The sequence below is a fragment of the Halichoeres trimaculatus genome, unplaced genomic scaffold, assembly GCF_033239565.1.
Source record: "Halichoeres trimaculatus isolate MK-OKI-2021-1 unplaced genomic scaffold, fHalTri1.1 fHalTri1_scaffold_5, whole genome shotgun sequence".
Classification (NCBI taxonomy): Eukaryota; Metazoa; Chordata; class Actinopteri; order Labriformes; family Labridae; genus Halichoeres; species Halichoeres trimaculatus.
This window is the reverse complement of record NW_027437183.1, coordinates 38284302-38305830: the sequence shown is the minus strand read 5'-3', so window position 1 is coordinate 38305830 and position 21529 is coordinate 38284302. Positions and strand designations below refer to the sequence as shown.

The window sequence follows — 21529 nt, the reverse complement described above, 5'->3', positions numbered from 1 at the left end:
TAAAGTTCAGAAAATTGGAACTGTTGGGTACCATTTGCCAGGTACTGGGCATCAGTACTGTACCGTTTCAAATGTGAAAGGTACCCATCCCCTAGCTGCCATTGCTTTGCCTTCAACATCCCATCCTCAGCTTAGAATAGAACAGAATAGAATAGAAAAGAATAGAAAAGAGTGTACTCCATTATATCCAAAGGAAAATTCAGAGTCACAGCAGCAACACAAGAAGTATATAGTGCAGCCTCCACCTCCACAGGGTCCAGGACTGAGCTGGACTTCTTCACCAGTCTGTTCAGTCTCTCTCTCCTGTATCCTGTCCACTCACAGCAGGTGAAATCCTTCAGTGTAGGGTTGGTGTATCCTTCTGGTGTTGGTTCAGTGACCCGTGTTTCCCCTTGCATTACAAAGTGGGGGAGCCCCCCCCCCCCCGGAAGTCGAGTTAATTTTATTTTCCGTATAGCGCCAGATCACAGCAGGAGTACTTTAAAGTTACCTCTCTCATAAATCAGGTCTATACCTTGTATTTTTTAATTTAACAGACTAAAGAGCCTTATGATATCTACAGTGAAGTACCACCCAATACAGACACACACACACAAACACTTGCAAGCATTTACACACAAACAAGCTCTGCGGACAAAGAGCTAGAAAACCACCACAAGAAACACCTCCCAGCACCTTCTCTCTGAAGATGCGACACTCGCTCTCCTGTGCTGCCCTCTCCCCCACTGCAATAGTCATGTCTCTGTGAATAGCATGATGCTACTCTGCCCTCTGGTTTCCCAGAGAACACCAGCCCCAGCAATGGTTAGCATTGACATGCTACAGGCTGCAAAAGGTGAAATCCTGTGTGCAAACTATGCAACCATGATTACATGCTGGATCTCTGGACACACACAGGAGTAAAATAAATAAAAAATAATAATAAAAAGTGAAAACACCACTGCAAACTTAACCAGTTTGGTGCCAATGGCCGACAAATGAGACGTAAAAAGTAACATCAGGCTCCAAATACAAAGAGAACCAACAAGAGGAGAAAAATGAGGGGAAAAAAAAGAACAAAGAGAGAGCTGCTCCAACAGGTTCCGGGACAGCTGGGCTTTTTTTTTTTTCTCAAGACACATGAAAGAGTGGATGGTCATTTTCTGTATTCTGACAAGGGTCTTTAAAAAAAGCTCTATGACAACAAAAGGAAAAAAAAAGAGTTAGCTGACCCTGGCAGCCTTTCAACATGACCTCACTTTATGCTGAGTGCTGCACATGAGCAGAGTCCTTTATGGCCACAGTGAGCCCGCTGGTTGCATAGGAACAGGAGAGAAAGGGAGACAGACACAGTTAATGATGAAAGATCTGTGCTCCATGTCTCTTCTAAGCTCTCTTTTAAACCCTCCACCTGCACCACTCTGACATGTGCTCATGGTTGGACTGTTTCACGTCCAACCATGAGCAGTTTTTCATACTACATGTGCAGCTTTCATCTTTATTTGCATGTTTTCTAACTTTCACTGCAGGAACATCATTTTGTTGTGCAACCCTTACATAGAACATGCAATTTACAGTCTGAGAGTTGACTGTTCTGTTGAAAACTACACAAATCACGAGCGCAGCATGTTTGAAACAGAGTTACCGGGAACATCAGGAAACAAGCACCAAGTAGAGTAAAAACAACTCATCTAGTTCCTGCCGTGGGGTAAAATATACAGCGAGCTGCAAAGCTAAAGAGCCATTGTGTGTCCTACTGCACTATACATAAAGTAACAAAATCTGAATTAAAAGTTGCGTTATGCTGAAAAAGCACAAAGCAGAGAACACTGTAAGCCATCGGACAAGAGGACGAGTTCAGCTGGCCATGGGACACAAAACCAAGTCAGCATTTAGGTCATTTTAGTTTCACCTTAGCCAAACAGTGCATCCACAACTTAAAATGACATTATCAGCACCAAAAATGGGTTATTCCTGAATGCTATTTCTCAGCTTCCCAATCGGGTCAGGCAGGACCAGATTGATCTACGGCATGTCTAAGTCTCCATGACAACACCACGCTGGCTAACAAAGTAGCAGATAGAAAAGAGATCTGTGTTTTCCTCTGCTGAAAATCATGCAAGCATGAAAAAATTACTTGAGCACATTATGGTTGGCTCAGACTGCTTTGTTCTAAATATGATTTGGAGTTCTTGCAACATTTTTGTGCTCAGAATTTTGGCACAAATACAACTCCATAAATGATAATAATAGGCTCCCAAACTCTGTACCAGAAACAAATGGGTGACATCACAATTTCTACGTCCATTTGTTATACAAACTATGGCAGTGACCCAGGCCCCTTCCCAAAAAGTGATTGAATTAGTAACTGAATTACTCCTTCATAAATGTAAATAGTTACCAGGGAAAGTAGAGAGTTGGTTTGGTCCAAAGATGCTGCAGGAGATCCTCTCTGACTGCAGGTTACTCAGACACACACAGGTAGCTGTGTGATATTTGTTGCTGAAAAGTCGACTTTAGCATCAGCTCTTTGTTAAAGACGTGCCAACATGATTGTTCTCATCATTACTTGTGTGTCTCACGCTTATCCCCATCATCACAGTTATAATGTTTGTTAGTTAGCAAATCATAATATTTCATCTCATCCTCATGTAAAGGAATAGAGAGTGATAAATTGATCCTGGTATGGGATCGGATCAGTATTGCTCGATACTGATCCAGGGTATGTGTTTTCATTTCTGGGCTCAAAAAGTCAGATCAGCACATCCCTACCCTTTTTCTAAAATACCAACTCTCTCTTTCTGTCTGTTTGTATCTGAGCTCCTGAAAGAGGCCTGATGGTAGCAGAGTGTGTTTGTCTTGTATTTGTCACATTAAACTGCAAACATGAGTTTGGTGACCAACCACACAAAAGATGCATACACCCTTAATGAGAGTCTTTTCTCAGAAATGATCCCAAACCTTCTCCTCAAGTCTCTCTTGACTACCTCCAAAGGTGTGTGCTTGAAGTGAGCCTCCCTGTTCTCCTGCTTCTATTTCAGGCCTCACATTATTCACTGCCTTTGTTTCCCTCATGAAGTGGAGCCACTCTCCCTAATCCATGCAGCTAATAAGTGGGAGAGTGGAAACAGACTTTTTGTGAGCCTCTCTTTCATCCAGGGCCGCCTGCATACTGTCATTGCATAATTGGCTCTTTTGTCTTTTGCTGATCAGTCGAGCATTTAGAGAGCAAAGTGAGCCAAATTAAAATAACCCTTCACATGAACTGAAATGAGAATACTACATTAACTCAAGTTTTGATGTATCTGACAAACCAGGCCACATTTGAAACTGTTTTATTTCTGGTAATAATCTTCCTTCAAGTGTATTTGTTTCATTTCATTTTATAAATTCAACCATGTTATTCCTGTTTGAGTAATGCAAACAGCTTAAGCATAGCACCATGTAACACTATTCTGCATACAGTGGCGATTGCTCTAAGACTGCAAGGGAAGCTCAGCTTCTCCTAAAGTATCCCCAAAAGAAAGTGGTGCTATGTACTACTGTGTGTACATTGCATTGACAAAATATGTGCTAGAATTTCTTCATCTTTTGTTCAGAATCAGCTACCTATCACAGGTAACTGGCTCCACCTCCTTCTCATTCATCCCTGCAGCGTCTCAGCACTTTAACACAGTCGGACGCTCAGCATCTTCTGACTTCAGTGGGGAAGCGTAGAGTGGGTCTTTCCACTGTGGAAACTGGACGATCATTGGATAAACGCTGGGCTTTGTCCCGCCCAAGCTTAGCGTCTCTGGGGGTCTATGAGGCAGTGGCTGGCCTGGACACTGGGCTTCTGCATGATGATTGGATGATCTGTCTGAGACTGAATCCCTTTTTGATTGACAGTGAAATGAGCCAGTCAGCCATCTTGAAGTATATCCTTCCACCGGAGCATCTTCTGAGTTATACATTCAGTTGTTCTGGACTGATCCGGAGGCTTTATCAATCCCCAGCAAGTTTACTTTTCTTAAAAACAACGAGCGTTGTGTTTAAAGATTCTCTCTCTTTTCACCAATAAGCAGCTTCAGCTACAGCTGTGGAACTTCTCCCCCTGTCACTCACACTTACAGCCTGCAGGTGTAGAGAGGAGCTTCTCCTGTTTAAAGCGGCTGAAGTCTTACGCCCGCGACACAATGGGTCAAGGGCGTTTAAGCAGTCTAGCTCTGCTGGCCATTGAGAGAACACCAGTAAAATCCCTGGAAAAAACACCTGGTTGGTACGACAGGGTCAGAGATAATTTTCTTGAGAAGGAACAGAGGGTAGAAGTTACGTTTAAATGAATAAACAAATTTATGATGTAATAATATATTTAATAATACATTTTATTTAGAGAGCTTTTCAAGGTACTCAAAGACGCTTTACATAGGTAAATATTTTTTTAAAAAAGCATATAAAATAATACAGAAGATAAAGCAGGAAGAAGCAAGACAAGAGAGACAAGAACAGCCAAGTAAACTCAGAGACAAATCAGACATTAAAAGCATCTTTGTAGGCCGGAAAAAAATGAGCTTGCCCTCCTTGACTGACCAGCAGCCCCCAGTGTCTGGATACTACCTGACGAGTGAATTTAACCCCAAATTGTGTGCCTTTGGTTTGAAATTAATGCGAACACACCTAACCACAAAATTCAGTCATGGCGAAAAATTTATGAATCCAGTGTATTCTTGCCAAACGCTGCCCCAGTGTGCACCCTATTGACTTAAAACTGCAGCCCCATAACTTTTATGACAGTAGCTACAGAAAAGTCTCTCACGACCATAGTGAATTTCTAACAGAAAGTTCAGAAATTAGAGTTATAAGTTGTGTTTTGATGATCTACAGAGTACTTATTTGAACAAACTAGTTCCATGTTTGTTTGTTTTTTATCAGATCAACTTCAAATTTTCCTTTTGTGTATGACATATAATGATGATAACAAGTCAAACAAGGACTTTTTGTAACTCGATGGGCATGGCCACAAAGAGCCATGATATTTATTTCTTTTGTAAGTGACCATGGTATAAGTAGAATATGCCCAGAGACGTGTCCATCATCTGGTTCACGCTTCAGTGTTGTCCATTTATTTCTGATAATGGACACCTTGTCAGCCATTATCCTTTACTTATATCGTGCGAATCAAACGGGATGAGGCCTGGCAACCTTTGCCTGGGAGTCTGACTTCAGGGCATTAAACCCTCCGCCAAACACATGCTACAAAAGTCACATGTAGACAGCCAACTGACAGCCCCCATGCACACATCTTTTTCAGAACACACTGGAGCTTGTTGATGTATGAGTGGTTAGTATGACTCAGAATATAACAGAAATCAGACCAATTTCTACACCAACAATGATTAAAAAAAAAAAGAATGTCCAAAAAGGTTCATTTTGTCTGACTGTGTGTAACATAGTCACAGTCCATGCTCCATTCATCAATTGGCAGACAAGTCATTGCACATCATGTGAGTGAAGCTGCAGAAAAGGTGAAGAAGAAAACACACTGGTCAGGTCATAAGAGGTTAAAGGTTTTCTTTGTTAAAAGGGGAAATAGCCTGAATTAAGTTGTGGCAGAAAAGCTAACCTGTGGATTACTTTATCAGTAATCTGTGCTGTATATACAGATTCTGTTGCACAGCTTTAATTTGATTTGAATATGTAAATGTGTCTTCTTTGACAGCAGACATCTCCAGGATGTGTGATGTTGACGTGTCCTCAGAGCCCAGCAGTCCCACCCTTTTAGGCGAATCCTCAGACAAATACTTCCAGGTGGACCGCTGGCAGAAGCTCCGCACCGCCGTCCGAAAACTCGAGTTCTGGGAGAACTTCACAGCCGAGCTCATCGGGAGTGGCTTCTTCTCTAAAGTCTATAAGGTGATCCCTCCTCCCTCACTCCCCTCGGCTGTGGCACCAGCCTACGTGTGAGCGGCTATCAGAGCTCGCTTTGTTTCAGCTGCTAATTGGGACATTCTTACCATTCCATGATTGGCCCACCAGCGTTTGAGGACGTGGGGGCTTGATACTCATCCCCAGCTGAGGTGTTATATAACTGCTAATGTGAAAGCTGCAGAGAGCTGTAAGAGGAGCTCATTCTCACACATGTAGGCTTTGTCCCTGATGAAATAAGCCAAAAAGAGGCAGCACGGCACAACAGTGATTGAGAAAGTCTGAGTTTGGTTTTTACAGCTCAGGTGAAACTTGTGTCGTGTCCCTCAGGTGATGCACAGCACCAGCTGTAAGGTGATGGTGGTGAAGATCTACAAGAATGACGTAGACCAGGACAGCATCGTACGAGAGATCAGCCTGCTGCAGAAGCTCTCCCACCCAAACATCGTCAGGTATCGCTTTAGTCATGCCCTACCCTACTAAGATACTCAAAGACAACAATAATCCAAACATTAATTTAAACCAGTCCTTTTCTGTTTGAAGGGTTTTTTTTTTTTTACATAAACATAAATAATTTGTCTAAAGGAAAAAAGAAAAAGAGAGATAGCCTGTTGCTTATTTTATTTTATTTTTTTTTGTGTGCAAAACTATAAATAATGCTTGAGAATCTTTGTCAAAAAAACTAAAGAAATAATGGATTTGTTTCCTCTCTGTTCTCTAGGTATCTGGGAATCTGTGTCAAAGAAGACAAACTGTATCCAATATTAGAGGTGAGTGTTCCTTTTCCTGAGTCATCATTGCTGTGTGTGTGTGTGTGTGTGTGTGTGTGTGTGTGTGTGTGTGTGTGTGTGTGTGTGTGTGTGTGTGTGTGTGTGTGTGTGTGTGTGTGTGTGTGTGTGTGTGTGTGTTCAAAGGATGGCTGTGTCTAAGGTGTGAAGAAAACCTGCTAACTGATTCGAGCTGATATTGAAAATGAAACGGTGAGCGAGTGAAGTCTGGACCTCAGGCTTTACTTTGGATTCATTCAGAAACGTTTTCACATTATGTCACGTTTGTTTGATAGTGTGTATTAACTTCACAGTCATCACACCCACGGAGTTCGTTGTAACGGAACAGGTTCTTTGTGGAGCTTTGGTTCAGGAGCAGAGCATTCTGGTAACTGTGTGTTGTTTCAGTACGTGAACGGAGGATGTCTGGAGGAGCTTCTGGCGAGGAAAGACGTCCCCCTGTGCTGGAGAGAGAAAGTGGACCTCGCCTGTGATATCAGCAGAGGGATGATCTACCTGCACTACAAGAACATTTATCACAGGGACCTGAACTCAAAGGTGAGACCCAGAGGCTCTGCTCTTTGGATCAAAGGTTCCAAGCCTACTCCAGCTCAGGGCCCACTTTTTATTTAATACAGGGGCCATACAGTGTTTCCTTCAGGGGGATTTGAAACTGTGAGGGAGGGCTTTGCTCGAACCCTGAAAAAAAATCACAAATTAAAACTTTTATAGATAAATTATTTATTGAACACAAACATAATGAGGAATTATCTAAGGGCACAGTTTGCAGCCAGGCTGAGATCAATGTTTTTATCTGGGCTCAGAAACAACTTTAAATCTATCAGACTGGCTGATGCACATGTAGGTATCATACTTTTTGTATATCTATACAATCATAGTCACTCACAGTTGTTAAAGAAGGGAGTGAGGTTAGAGAGGATGATTAGTAAAAAAAAAAAAAAAAAGTACTGTGCACACCCTGGCCACCCCTACCTACGCCACTGCCCTCATAGAGCCACCCAAGTCTGAATATCTGGACAAGCCCCTGCACAGAGGGACATGGACACAGCGTGTTATAAAAGCTAACAGGCTTTAGGGTTTGATCAACAACAACTGGAGGAAAACACCTTGGTTGTTTTAAAAACAAATAAGACAGAAAACTACAACTTATGTCTCAGAGAGAAGCTGCTTGTGAAAGAAATCTGTTTCCTTTCAGGCAGCGTCAGGTGCACCAGTGAGACCTCGAAAAAATGTCTGTGGCATTCTTAAAAGTTTTGGTTGCATGTGCAAGAGCCCTGTACAGTAAAATGTACGTTTAAAATGTCTAAAAAAAGAAAGATGATAATCCTGAAGGCAAAGCAGCCTTCATTGTGATGTGGCCGTGTGCAGCCATCCTCATTATGAAACAGGGACCCTGCATATGATCCGAGCGTTTTTTATTATTGAAGATTGAGCATGAAGGACTGAACTGAACACATGAGGAACATGTTGGAAGCTCTACAGTCATTTACACAGCATCTGTAACATGAAGCAACATTTTTATTTGTGTATGATTACATCCCCACCCCCACAAATATCTAACTATTTTGGAAATGATTTGTTGTCCAACTTGCAGTCCCTTCAGCCCACAGGTTGGGGATCACTGCTTTAGATAATCTGCCACTTCAGCTGACACAGGTCATTCAGATGTGTAAACACCCTCCACAGAGACCCCTCTATGGATAAACACAGTACAGACAACATGGCGAGAAACCTCTCTAATAATGTGAATTATTCATCAGCTTTTTCAGGATGTCTCACTTTTTATATTTGTTTCAATCCGTCTTATGTGAGGTCACATGCTACGAAAATTCAACAACCGTATCAATCACCCAAAAGCTGTGTGTTTACTTTTTAAATCCACGTACATTACAAAGAAGGGGATGTTACAGGAAGGAAAGGGTGGAAAGAGATAACTGGTTACTACGAACAGCAGCTCTCCCTGAGTGATGCACTCAAGTTTTCACAATGTTCCGGGATAACAAGACCTCCTGAATCACTTTCCTCAGAGTTAGCTTCTTTTCATTCCCGTGCTCTTAATCAACAACAGTTTGTGTTGTTCACAAGAATACAAGACAAAATATATCTACGTGTATCTCTACACAGACTTTACATGTGATCCACTCACGCAAACAACTTGATTTAGGTCTGGTGTGACGGCAGCATTAGTGGACACTGTTCTTTTTAGTCTGTCACAAACACTGAGGGGTCCAAACTGAAAGTTAGTGAAAGCACGCTGCCTCTAAGAAGTACTGGATATATTTCAAAATGAATATTAGAAATGAGACCACATTGCTCCACTTGTGGTTTGTCAGCCTAATGTTTGGAAAGATCATTTACACTGGATTAGTGAAACTATAAATACAGTCACATGAATAGTTTGCATGCTGGTTGGACAAGAGGAATGTAACTTAAAGAGGGGGTATTCTGCTTTTTTATTTTTAATACTGTCTCTCTGTTGACCCTGTAGTATCTTTCCATAATTTACAGCTGAAGACATCCATGTTGTTCTCTCCCTGGTGTGTGAGGAACCCTTGTTTAAGCCTCTGCTTGAAACACTTCATTTTAGGAGCTGTTTCTTTAAGGCTCCCAGCCCCACAAACCCCTTCCTTCTGATTGGCCAGCCTGCTAGAGGCCTTGAGTTATGGGTGAGCCCCTTTTGAGACTTTTATATTACTTTAGGGAGCTGTAGGTTCAGATGGTTGTGCTCCTACATAAAAAAAAAACTTAATACAGTCTCATTTTGGCCCTCATATCAATCCTGCATGGGAATTGGTGCAGATCTGGGTGTAAAACTGAGCTTCAGGCAGCGTTTAAGTGTGATTTATGAACCGTATGTACCAGAGCCAATCACGGCATACACCTGATCAGTTGTTGATAAATGCAGCGGCTGAAAAACAATCATAATTGATATAACACACTCCCAAATATTCAAGGTTAAAGTAAACAGATAAAGGAAACGCACATTTTTTATACCAGCTGACAGCTCACACTGCTGCTCTTTCATAGCAATGTGTTTTATAGATTGTCAGAAGAAGAGTGAAATGTTAAAAACATTCATTGTGTCATATCTAAATTAGCGATTAAAATAATAATCTAAAAACATCAGTTTTTCTGTTTGAAATGTTTTGCGCTCATATGATCTTATAATTCTCCTCCTCAGATGGATTTTTCTTGCGGCTCCCCACTGACATGAAACTTGGGTACATGAACTCAGACCTGACGTGGGATTTAAGTGTGCCTTGTGGCTACACTCAGATTGATGAATGCCGATCTGTACGTGGAAAGCAGTGTACGCCCATTATTCGGCGTGCGCACGTTTGATAAATGAGGACCACTGTCTTTGAGTTTCATTGACTTTAAAGGAGACTGATGTGAGGCCTGGAGGTGCATGAATTTGTGCTTGTGTGTGTGTGTGTGTGTGTGTGTGTGTGTGTGTGTGTGTGTGTGTGTGTGTGTGTGTGTGTGTGTGTGTGTGTGTGTGTGTGTGTGTGTGTGTGTGTGCTCACACTGTCCCTGTGTTCTGGTTGCCAGGCTTCACAGTAAAGTCAGACAAAGCAAAGCAACAAGTTGATCGATGCTCCATTGACATGCTAACAGATTGTTGCTAACTAGTAGCAGTTGCTAGACCCACAGCTTGAGTCTCTCATGCATGGGTATGTGAAAAGGGGGCCCTCCTCTCCTGCACGTCACCCTGAAGCAGCTCATTTGGCTCTTACCCAATTCACTTTATTCCCACAGAAGCCACAGTGGATTTGTGTCACGCTCAGGCACAGAGGTTGTAAAGTGGTCTGCTCTCTCCCTCTTCACAAACCAACGGGATCAGGCAGACTCAAAGGAAAACTCATCAATAATCTCTGAGTTAATCCAGGAGATCTAATGTGATGAAGGTCTCCTCCATAACACTGAACAAACCACCACACACTGATTCAAACACTGAAAGTCCAAAAGAAAGCCTGAAGCCTAGTCTGTCAGAAGAAAGCTGACTCATGCTGCGTCATGGTTACCAGCTCTGACCTTATCTCAGCATTAAATGTCTCAGTTATTTAGACTTATTAAAAGCCTGGTGCTTTTAGAGATGCCAGAAATTAACCCCAAAGCTTCTGCAGGACTCTGTTATGGTTTGGGGCAGGGCTGTTAACAGTTCTAAAATGTTCCACTCAAACATAAGTTCATTCAATTAACAATTCTTTATTTATATAGCCCCAAATCACAACAAACATTTTCAAGAGATGGATCCCACAGATATGATCGGAGCCAAGCTAAAGCAGTTCCTGAAATACCAAGAAGACAAAGAATGAAAAGATGAGAAGAGAAGAAGAAGATATGACCTACCATACCTTTAACCAGGCCAACCCATACCAATTCGTACTGATCTAAACCGGACTGCTTGATGACTTAAGTGATCTTGAAAAAGTTCACACCTTAAAATGAGATTATCAGTGCCAGTATTACAGGTCACAGGTTATTTCAAAATGCTACTTCTTAGCTTCCTAACCGGGTCGAACAGGACCAGATTGATTGACAGCACACCTAGGTCTCTACGAACACCACACCAGCTGATGGAGCTTAGTAGAAAGAAGAGATATCTGTGTTTTTCTCTGATGAAAACGCTTTCTGTGATTAATTTCGTAGTGATGGTGGACACTAGACCTTAACTGTTTTAGACAGAAAGTGGAAAACACAGGCCAGAGGCTAAAACACAAGCTAAAGGCTGAATCACAAGCTAAAGGCTAACACATCGGGTAAACTGTTGAGGCTAATGTTCATTCCAACCCACAGTCAGCAGTTATTCTGCAGTGGTCTGTTTCAAACCTGAGAGTCTATCAATAAAACAAAGAGTGAGGTTACATTAGCTCTGCTTGGTAGATGACTGGCAGGACAAAACCAGGATTCCTGTGTGTCCAGCACACATGTTGGTACAAACATTACACATTACAGCCATGTCTCATAGCAGCACTAGCTAGTCCACATATAGCCAGCTACTGACACACGTTACAAACTTACAACATACGCCTGTTTTCATGTTTCAAACAACCGCACTTCATAACTGTACTGATAAATACCTTGTATCCAGTAAAAAGCTGACTTAAACTAAGAAAATTTGTCCCAAAACAAACACATGCCTGGACAAAAGTCACATTTTTAAGGCAGTGTGCATGAAACTCTGGACCAGAAGGTGGTGAGGTAGTCCAATTAAAACATATCCTCCTCAAAGCATCTTAAAGAAAGTACAACAATGCTTTTATAAACCACAAAACACCATAAAGCTGCTCAATGACAGATGGTAACAGCAGGACGTGTATGGAGTTCCTTCCACCCCTATTCAGACTATATATATATATATATATATATATATATATATATATATATATATGTTTTTTTGTTGTTTGTTTAGTGATACGTTCATTTGAAGTTTTGTAACTATACAGCAAACCCATTAAAGTGCCTGAAGTGCCGGTATCTGGGGACATCCAAAAGGCAAGCAGCATTCCTGAGCCCTCTGAACCAAAGCTGCCTTTGTGAATATGCGTCTGTGACTTTGCACGTTGACTCGCTCCAGAGTTAAAGTTCCTGGAAATGAAGAGGCCCCTTTTTAATTAGAGCTTACAAGCTCCTCTTTTTTCCTCTTTGTATTCACTAATGTGCTCTAGTTTTGTTCCCAAAGTGTTGCTTTCCTTGGCAGAGACCAGAGGAGGGCTAAATTTAGAGGTCTGGGACTGAAGTCTTTCCCAGGAGAGTCTCCTCGTAATGACAGGGTAGGATTGATGGAAAAGGCTTCTGCTGGAATAACAGCCAGATGCTGATTATGTCACACACACACACACACACACACACACACACACACACACACACACACACACACACACACACACACACACACACACACACACACACACACACACACAGATATACATGATGCACATGTGTCACACCCCTCATATAGACCGATGTACACACTAGTTGCTGCCTCCTGTTGTGACTGAGGCCTCTCAGCGCATGTCTCACCATGAAATAAATCAACCAGTGCTGGTTCATTTCCACACAGACTGAAAACCAGTTTACCACCAGCCTCCAGCTGCCACACTGAGTCTTTGTTGTGCACTGATCCTCTTCACATGGGGGTCCTAGTGAATTATTGAGTGTAGAGGAAAGGTGCTGATGACAGAGTCTGTTAACTCAATCAATGCAGAGAGGGTCTGTGTGTCCGAGGGCTGCATGGTCACCTCCAGGGTTTAAAGGAGAGCTTTATGTTCTCATTTTAAGAGGACAATAGGAAATGTTGATGTTCTCTGCCCAATAGCTCTCTCTGCTGGCCAATCGGAAACACTGCAGCTAAACAAAGTGCATCACTCAAATGGAACAAATAAAAATCTGCATGGACAAATTTTGTGATACAACATACGTCACAATTTTTCTTTTTTCAAGATCTCTCTAGTTTTTATTCCAAAATCGGTAAACCTGAATCTGTGGTGCTCTGTTCCATCTCACTGTTTAATTAAAAAAGACTTAAAGTCACCCAGGGTCATTAAAGATGCCTGGACTCTTTGTACTGGGTCAAATGAAGACACAAGGATGACTTCAACAAGACGGACCAGCTTTGCTGTCAACTCCCCTTCATAACCACCAACACTTCTATTGCTTACCTTCAAAATATAAACACATGGATGCCACTCTGTCACTGGGAAAACTTTCCATGTCTGTTTTAGACACATAAAATAGCTTACAATGAGAACATGACGGGAAAACATCTAGCTGTCGTGGGTTTGATTTATTTTTACGTTTGATGCAACATCTCCAGTACTGACCTGTGCTGGATAACGCCTCAAATACACCAGATAGGTCTGCAGTCCCTTGACTGCTTTTGTCAACTCACACCAGCTGCGTGTTCAGTCCAACAAGCAGTGTGACTGACAGACAGTTGGAGTCACAGACCGAGGAGTTCCTGCTCTTCCCCCTCCATTGATAAGTCTCTCTTCATTCATGTTGGGCTGTAAAACCTCAAACCTGTTGACTCCTGGTCTGGCTCCGCTCATTATGTTTTTGTTGTTGTAGTCCAGATAAATACCATCTAACTTTGACAGGTTTTGTTTTAATTTGAAAGTCTGGGTGTTTTTAGGTAGTTTCTGGTCATAACTTCATGTCCCTCTTGATCTTCCCTACGCTGAATTTTTTAGTCACAGCTGCGTCTGGCAAAAACAGGATGGCTGAGTACTTCTCCATGTGATGCAAGTACTGACCTGGGCTGACTAATGTCACGTACTGTGTTTTTTTCAACAATCACATGCTCCTTTTTTATGCTCCTTAGAACTGTCTGATCAGAGTGTCGCCTCGGGGTCGGGAGGCCCTGGTGACGGACTTTGGCCTGGCCAGAGAGGTGGTGGAGTTGCCAGTCAAAGACCCCGCCAGGAAGCTGTCACTGGTGGGCTCAGCCTTTTGGATGGCTCCAGAGATGCTTAGAGGGGAGCCGTACGATCGCAAGGTAACAAACTTCTATGGTAGCTCAGGGACCAGGGTCAGTTTGTCTGGCTCAGGAATGAAGTAAGATAATAAATCAGTGAGGCCTCTTTTATAAGCTACTCAGACAGAGGGGTCTGCTGCTATGATGAGCAGAAACTCTGAAAATCCAGTCCGAGCTGATCGAAGCTGATTGAGGCCTTGTACCAGGACACAGTTTACATCTGACAACAATGATGCTATCATCTTTTCTCATGACAAAACTTAAGAGATGGACCCCCCCATGGTGCCTGAAAATGTCCAGTTTTACAGGACAAAGGCATACCAAGAGACTAACCTGGCTGCTCAGCTGACATGGGAGATGAAATTAATCCATGGATCTTAAATCATTAGTGGGTAAATATCCTCAGAAAGGGGTAAACTGTAATATATTTCTGGAATTTCAAAAGTAGTTTGCAGTAATTTGTTACACTACTTATTCTTTGTAAAGGTAATCTGATTACTATAGCCTGTGACTGCTTCCTGTTCTTTTATACCTCTGCTGTAGTGTGTGATGCACTTTTTGACAACTGCTTGAGTTTTCAGAAATTTTAATGTTTGGTATCCACCTCATTGAAGGTATCTATATTTTCCCTCATTGTGTCCAGGTGGATGTTTTTTCCTTTGGCATCGTGCTCTGTGAAATCCTGGCCAGAATCCCTGCTGACCCAGAAATACTTCCCCGAACACAGGTACAGCTAACACACTATGATCTGTCCCACTGCAAAACCAGGAATCTAAAGGCCTGGTCACATGGGGTCAGTTTCGCCTGGTGACCTCTGCTCATTTGTAACAATTGTGGAAGACCTCTGTGATTTTAATTTTGTGTGAATCAATCATGTCCTTAATGTGTAAAGTAGAAAGTCCAGGACAAATCACCAACCATATTTCAGACACACACAGATCCTCTGATAATACTCCATAATCTAGTCTGAATGGCCTCCTCTCTAATGTCAGGTGGTAACATTTTTTTGAGAAGGTGTCTGCAGATTTTTCTGATCCTCTTCTGATTAAAAATGGTTGAGACGGTGGTGGTCATTCCAAACAAAGGTTTTAACAGCACTTTAGATAGACACAAGACCCCCATATGTCATGGGTAAGTAGGCTGGACAAGTCTGACTTAAAAAAATCGATTCATTTTTCTATACCTCTTATCCTGTTCAGGGTCGCAGTGGCTGGAGCCTGTTCCAGCTGTCTTGGGGTGAGAGGCGGGTACACCCTGGACTGGTGTCCAGCCAATCACAGGGCTGAGACACAGAGACAGACAACCTCTCATGTTGTATTACTGTAGTAAACAGTGTTGGTTTCTCTGTTTTATTGCTCTTAAATGTAGATTATCAGGCATCTATGCAGAGTCAGAGCTAATGTTGAGCAGTTGTCGTGTATGGACAGAAATCCAGAGATCCAGATGTGGAGGGAGGATGAGAGGCTTTGCTGCTGACTGTGTTAAAGGATGAGTTCATGGCCTTTATGGAGCAAGCAGAGTGAGCATGTTATGGTAATGTCAGCAGAAAATAAAGGTGAACTAGCTTACCTTTTTTAAGAGTAAAGCAAGATCACAGCGCTTCAGTTAGTGTTGCTTCACAAACTCAGACACATCAAAATCCAGATTCCTGATGGTTGAATATCAAGGGTAGAACTTAATAAGAACTGACCTTTTGCGTAGTAGTCTCTAAGTTGTAGGACTATAAACTTATTTTGCGTATCCAGACATTTTCAGTGCACATTGTTTGACTGAAGCTGAATGTGGTCGTCTTCTTTTATCAGGACGTACGGCTAGCTGTGAGCTGCAGAGTGAGGTGCACTGTGGGTCTGTGCAGTGTTTTTACTCAGAAACATAAGAAACACCAAGTTATTTACAGGCTTTACTGATCCTGTGAGAATGCGCCGCATCAACAACTGATGTTAAAGCGTGATAATCAAACCACCAGAGGTCCCCACGTAACACTAATCCTGCGTGAATAGTACTCATCTAGTCTTCATGCCCTCTTTTGAAAATGTCTATTCAGACTAATTTTTTCATTTAATTTATCTCCCAGATTTCAAAGAGTGAAGACTAAAGACAAATGATAAATCACTGAGACTCTTGAAACACTTTTAATTTACTAAACAGCTCTTTTAATTTGAAAGAGCAGGTTTGTTTTGGTCATTTCAGATTCTTAGTTTTAATTTCTTAACCTCTGATTGCACCTGTAGGAGCACACTTTGGTTTTTTAACTGACCATATAACGTTGAAATAAAGAGAATAAATTGAAAAGCTTCAATAACAGTTTTGTAAACTCTTTTTTAATAATCCAAGGTGAATCACTAAGTATTCAACTTTTCAACACATCTTAAATTCTGTCCTGAGTTCTGAAACAAAATTTTAGCACAAAATGAGAAGGACTTTATTTTGTAACAGAATAAGGCCCCTTTCACACAACAACGTTTCACCTCAAACACAAAAACACAGTGAAAAAAAATCTGCGTTTACACAGAAATGCTGAGGGGCTGAAAACCCTGTATTTAGCATACCAGGCCTGTAGGTAGCGCTATAACTGTCTTGTCCAGAAGCAGCTTTTGGTAGATCTCCACTGATGTAGAGTTGGGCCAGTCACCTGGTGTATTGCTGAATGCTTGGAGCAGAAGTTGAGCAACAGATGCTCATTTTGTTAAAGACAGTCAGCAGATTCGGCAGATTGAGCAGCACAAGCACATCATGGTAGACCACAACAATCCTAACAATGCTGCTGTTGGACTTTAGGCTGGGGGATAAATCGAGTATTCTTGATGTATCGCGGGCTTTTGCGCTTGAGATATACAACACGGCTATATCGCAATCATTGAGTATAAAAAGATAACTAAATGTTTTCAGTCGTGAGAACGTAAATCTCTTCGGTGATTCGCTGGTTTCACTCTCTGCTGCTCAGCCAGTGCTCCTCTCACAGCGAGCACCACGCTCCCCAGCCCACCCTGAAAAAATTCTCCTGGGCATGCGTGTTGTGATAGGAGAGGAGAGAAGAAAAGTCGCTTGCACGTCTTAGGGTGCATCTCAAAGCTCCAAAGTTCCATCCTTCCTTCCTCCACTTGCGTTGTTCACCTGCGTCTTAGTCCCGCCCACCAGAGATGCCTGGGAGAGACGCGAGGAAATGAAGAGAGGAGAGAGGATGGAGGAGATTTCTTTTTAGAGCAATGGGACATCCTCTGCTTCGGAGCGTCACATGAAGCAACGTGTTTCAGTGATGACGGCATCAGCTGATCACCTCTGGATCATCTGTCAGTGAGCTCTAACAGCTGTTTGTGCGTCTGGGCATGTGCGCTGTAATAACTCTGATCAAACAGAAACAGTAACAGAGATTTGTCTGTTCCTTTAACCAGTTTAACAAACACGTTACCATGAAGAAAACCTGCTCTCTGTTTATTCTGTGTGCTGTTTAGAAGCTCACTGATCACTTTTCCTGTAAAATGCGTAATTGTGAGATTATTTATGAATTATTTAGCCTTTAACTCTGAAGCTTCAGAGTTCACGATCAGATAAGGTGGGTTATATTAATATATTAATATATCCCATCTTATTGTGTCTCAGGAAGATATTATTATCAGTCAGTTTTCTGTATTAATCCTCTGTTACATTGATTTGATGATGGTTGTGTTCAGTGTTTTGTGCTTTAAACTCACAGCAAACACTTTATTACCAGATTTATGATCAGTTTCTGAACGATCCTCTGTGCCTGTCCCCAGCTTGTCTTTTTTCTCATTAAACTCCGTTGTGTTTGTGAAGTTTCATGTGAAGTCTGAGCTGCTGCAGCGTCCAATCAGAGAGTGATGTTCCATATGGGGGCGTGTCGTTCAGTGAAAAGACTTCCGCAAAGCAAGCTCTCGTGTCTCCTCGATCATAGCTCCTTCGATCAGTCTCCTCTCTCCTCTCTCCCCTGAGCGCAATTATCGCTTTGGGACAGTCTTCAAAGTGGCGACTGGGAAAGTACTTCCGGTGTTGTGGAGGAAATAGGACGGAGGAAGCACGAAGTTAACGCATTGAGACGCACCCTTATTAGTCTGGGGTTGCAGGTTCGCGGGGCTGGTTTTCCAGAGTTTCGTTGCATATTTTGGTTTGCTTTGCTGCCTGTATGATCCCTCATTCTCTTCCAGCTCCACACAACGAGAAACAAACGCTGAATGTTTTTAACTTTCACCTTCGCTTTTCTGCGCACTCTGCCACCCCGAGTACCGTTCGATCTCAGCAATCAGCAGCACTGCACGAAACATGACGGCAGATGAGCTATACAGCTAGCTGGGATATTATCAGAAGACAAACCCAAATCCAATACAAGTCAACCAGACCCCAGGCTCAGAGACAGTAATCACTAGAGTCCTTTCAGCATGATCAACATTATCCAGGTAGCTGTTTTATGGAAATAAAAGTAATATTATCTTCAACTCTAATTCATATTTTGAAAGTAAAATATTATATTATATTATATTATATTATATTATATTACATTATATTACATTATATTATATTATATTATATTATATTATATTATATTATATTATATTATATTATATTATATTATATTATATTATATTATTAATTATAATATAATCAGCCAGTTGAATAAATCTGAATGAATTATTTTACTGGAACTAAAAATGTGTGACTACATAATGTTTGGTTTGAAATAAAAGGTTTGCTAAACTTTACCTGATTGAGATATCTCTTTTTTGCATTTAAATTTAAAAGAAAAAACAACTAAAAGGTCTGCATAAATCTTTATACTGGTGTCATTTTATGCATAAAAGGGTTGGATTTAACATTAATAGAGTGATTTAGAGGAGAAATCAGGATATCAAGATATATATCGTGTATCCAGATATAGCCTACAAATATTGAAATATTGGATTTTGGCCATACTGTGCAGCCCTAGTTGGACTGTTGTATGCGCTTGCAGTTTACACAGAAACAGTGGCTGCAGTGGGCAAATCCACCAGTGAGTGCTAAACCCATGTTTGTCAGTGTTTTCCAGTGAAACCTGTGCTGTCCAATCAGAGTGATCCCCCGTCATTCAGCTGCGACGTCTAAGAACCAAAAACTCTGTTTTCCATCTACACAAAACCATGAAACTGGAGTTGTCCAAATTTCACTTTGGCTGGAGTTTTCAGAAAACATGGTATTTAGTGTCATTAAACTGCAGTTTGGTGTGGATGATAGGACTTAACGTATAATAATAGATGTGGTTTCCCAAATACCCGGCTATGTGTGGATATGGCCTAATTGAATTCTATCCTGTATCATATTTTGTTGAAAATTGTTATCATTTTCTGCACATTAGTGTCATTCATAGCAAAACATTTAAATAGGAACATGTATTAATATGTTTTTAACATCAGTTTATCTCAGGCTGTAATAAAAAAACTGTCTTCACTTTTGGCTGCATTGAACAGGACACACCTTCTCTATGTCTGCTGTTATCTAAGACTGCTGATGTCTGTGTGCTGCAGGACTACGGACTGGATGTGGAGGCTTTCAGAGAGATGGTGACGGGCTGTCCTCAGCGTCTCCTGGAGTTAGCGGCCAGCTGCTGTATGGTAGGAAGAAAACCTGACTTTTACAGTTTAGGAGATTCCTAAGCCTGTTTCCTTAACCAGTCTACCTCCACTGATTATCTGTGCATGGAAATTAGCATTCACTCATTTTTTTTGGTTGTATACAGGCTTGATTAATGAGGGCCATTGAATCCATATTTCAGAGCAGATTTGATCTTTTGAAGGCTGAGCTCTAAAACTGTTGATCAGCTGATGAACAGACTGTTTACCTTTAATCACTGTTTGTAATAAATTGAATACGTTTTTTTTTTTTGTCTCACTCCCATTTCTTTTTGCATTTTGAAGACTGTGCTGATTGTAGCTCTGCTTTGCTCTCTCCTCCTTCACTCCTAGATGGAGTCCTTCAGACGGCCAGCGTTCACAGAGCTGCTGGACGAAATGGGAGAAGTGGCTGAAAGTCTGGAGCTGCCCAGCAAGCCTGAAGTGAATAAGTCCTGAGCTGTCGGTCTGGGGTCAGTAACCCCCTCTGGAAGCAGAACAAGTGTCCTGAGGTTGTTTCTTGCTTTTCCAACAAGAAACTGGACTGATCGTGAGCAGAAGGAAACCCTGAATGCGTCTGAATATTTCAGCCCTCCTGAGGCTTTTCTCCCTTCACACACACAAATGAGTAAAACACAGAGTGTGTGTGAAAGAGAGTGGAAACACTCTGACCCCTCAGAGGACACTTTGCTGTGATGTGCCTGTACAGAAGGAGCTGATGGTCTAACTCATGGTGACCGTATTTTACTGAATGTCTCACTGGGCTCAAAGGTTTTATTTCCTCTCACCCTGTCTTGGTTCTTCTTGGTTTGGTCTGGCATAAATGCTAAAGTCTGGTGATGTGTTTTAAGCCCCCTCTGTGTGATCCCCTGTCTCTGTGACTCTTCAGATCTGGGCAGCTCTCTGACAGGAAACTCCAGAATGATCTGCACACCTCTATCTCTGTGTGAGATGAGACAAAATATTTCTGCAGCCACCGGTTCATGGAACTAACACATGATGAATCAGGAGGCGAGGACATTCAAAGATGGTTAGTCCATGTTCCAGACAGAAACAGGCCAAGATAAAAAAACAATTTTTCATCCTTTCAGATCCAGACCTCTCTTTGGTTGTAGCAGTTATGTTTAAGCATCAAGCACAGCGCTCTGGTGGTGTTTCCTTAAAATCATGATCCATTTCTGCTCAGGTCCCTCACAGAGAACGTCTCTCTGTGGAAACAGGTCAGTTACAGGTTTCTGCTCCTTCCTGATAGCTTTCTCTTCAGTCATGACTCTTCTCAGTTGATAAAGTTACTTTGAAGTGAAGATGTAAGTGTTAATGTTTGAGCATAGGGTTTTTTTCTGGGTTGGGGGGTTATTTGTAAGGGACAATGGTTGAGCAGTGTTTACCAATTTCTGGTTTGTATTGACTTTTGATTTTTCATCCAGCTTCATTATAAAGTGAACTTTGAAAGAAATACTGAGTTTCCTCTTCTTTTTTTTGTTCCTTTTTGTTTACATTGAGATTTTCAAGATGCACAATGGTAGCAATAATTGCACTTGTGAATTCTCACGCAGGAGACATTATGTACGTTAATGGTTCCAAAAAAAACATTAAAGACAATATATATATATATATATATATATATATATATATATATATATGTGTGTGTGTGTGTGTGTGTGTGTGTGTGTGTGTGTGTGTGTGTGTGTGTGTGTGTGTGTGTGTGTGTTTTTGTTACAATGTGGGGCCCAAAACATGTTAGCCCACTCACAGTGTGGGGACCGAAAGTAAAGTGGGGA

At 41.6% G+C, this 21529-nt stretch overlaps 1 protein-coding gene across 4 annotated transcripts in view; it reads left to right on the top strand.

Annotated features, from left to right (window-relative positions):
- Nucleotides 1-20823, top strand: part of LOC141790574 (dual specificity testis-specific protein kinase 1) — a 49930-nt gene extending 29107 nt beyond the window's left edge. For 2 of the 4 annotated variants that reach the window (XM_074670553.1, XM_074670555.1), the window contains 8 exons: nt 5681-5871; nt 6214-6335; nt 6605-6653; nt 7059-7208; nt 13999-14172; nt 14795-14878; nt 19665-19751; nt 20103-20823. In XM_074670553.1, the coding sequence (XP_074526654.1) occupies nt 5681-5871; nt 6214-6335; nt 6605-6653; nt 7059-7208; nt 13999-14172; nt 14795-14878; nt 19665-19751; nt 20103-20207 (962 nt within the window). In that variant the 3' untranslated portion in view covers nt 20208-20823. Of the gene's footprint in view, nt 1-5677; nt 5872-6213; nt 6336-6604; nt 6654-7058; nt 7209-13998; nt 14173-14794; nt 14879-19664; nt 19752-20102 lie in introns of all 4 variants that reach the window. The other 2 variants (XM_074670552.1, XM_074670554.1) reach the window with 1 other exon arrangement.
- The last annotated feature ends 706 nt before the right edge of the window (nt 20824-21529 follow it).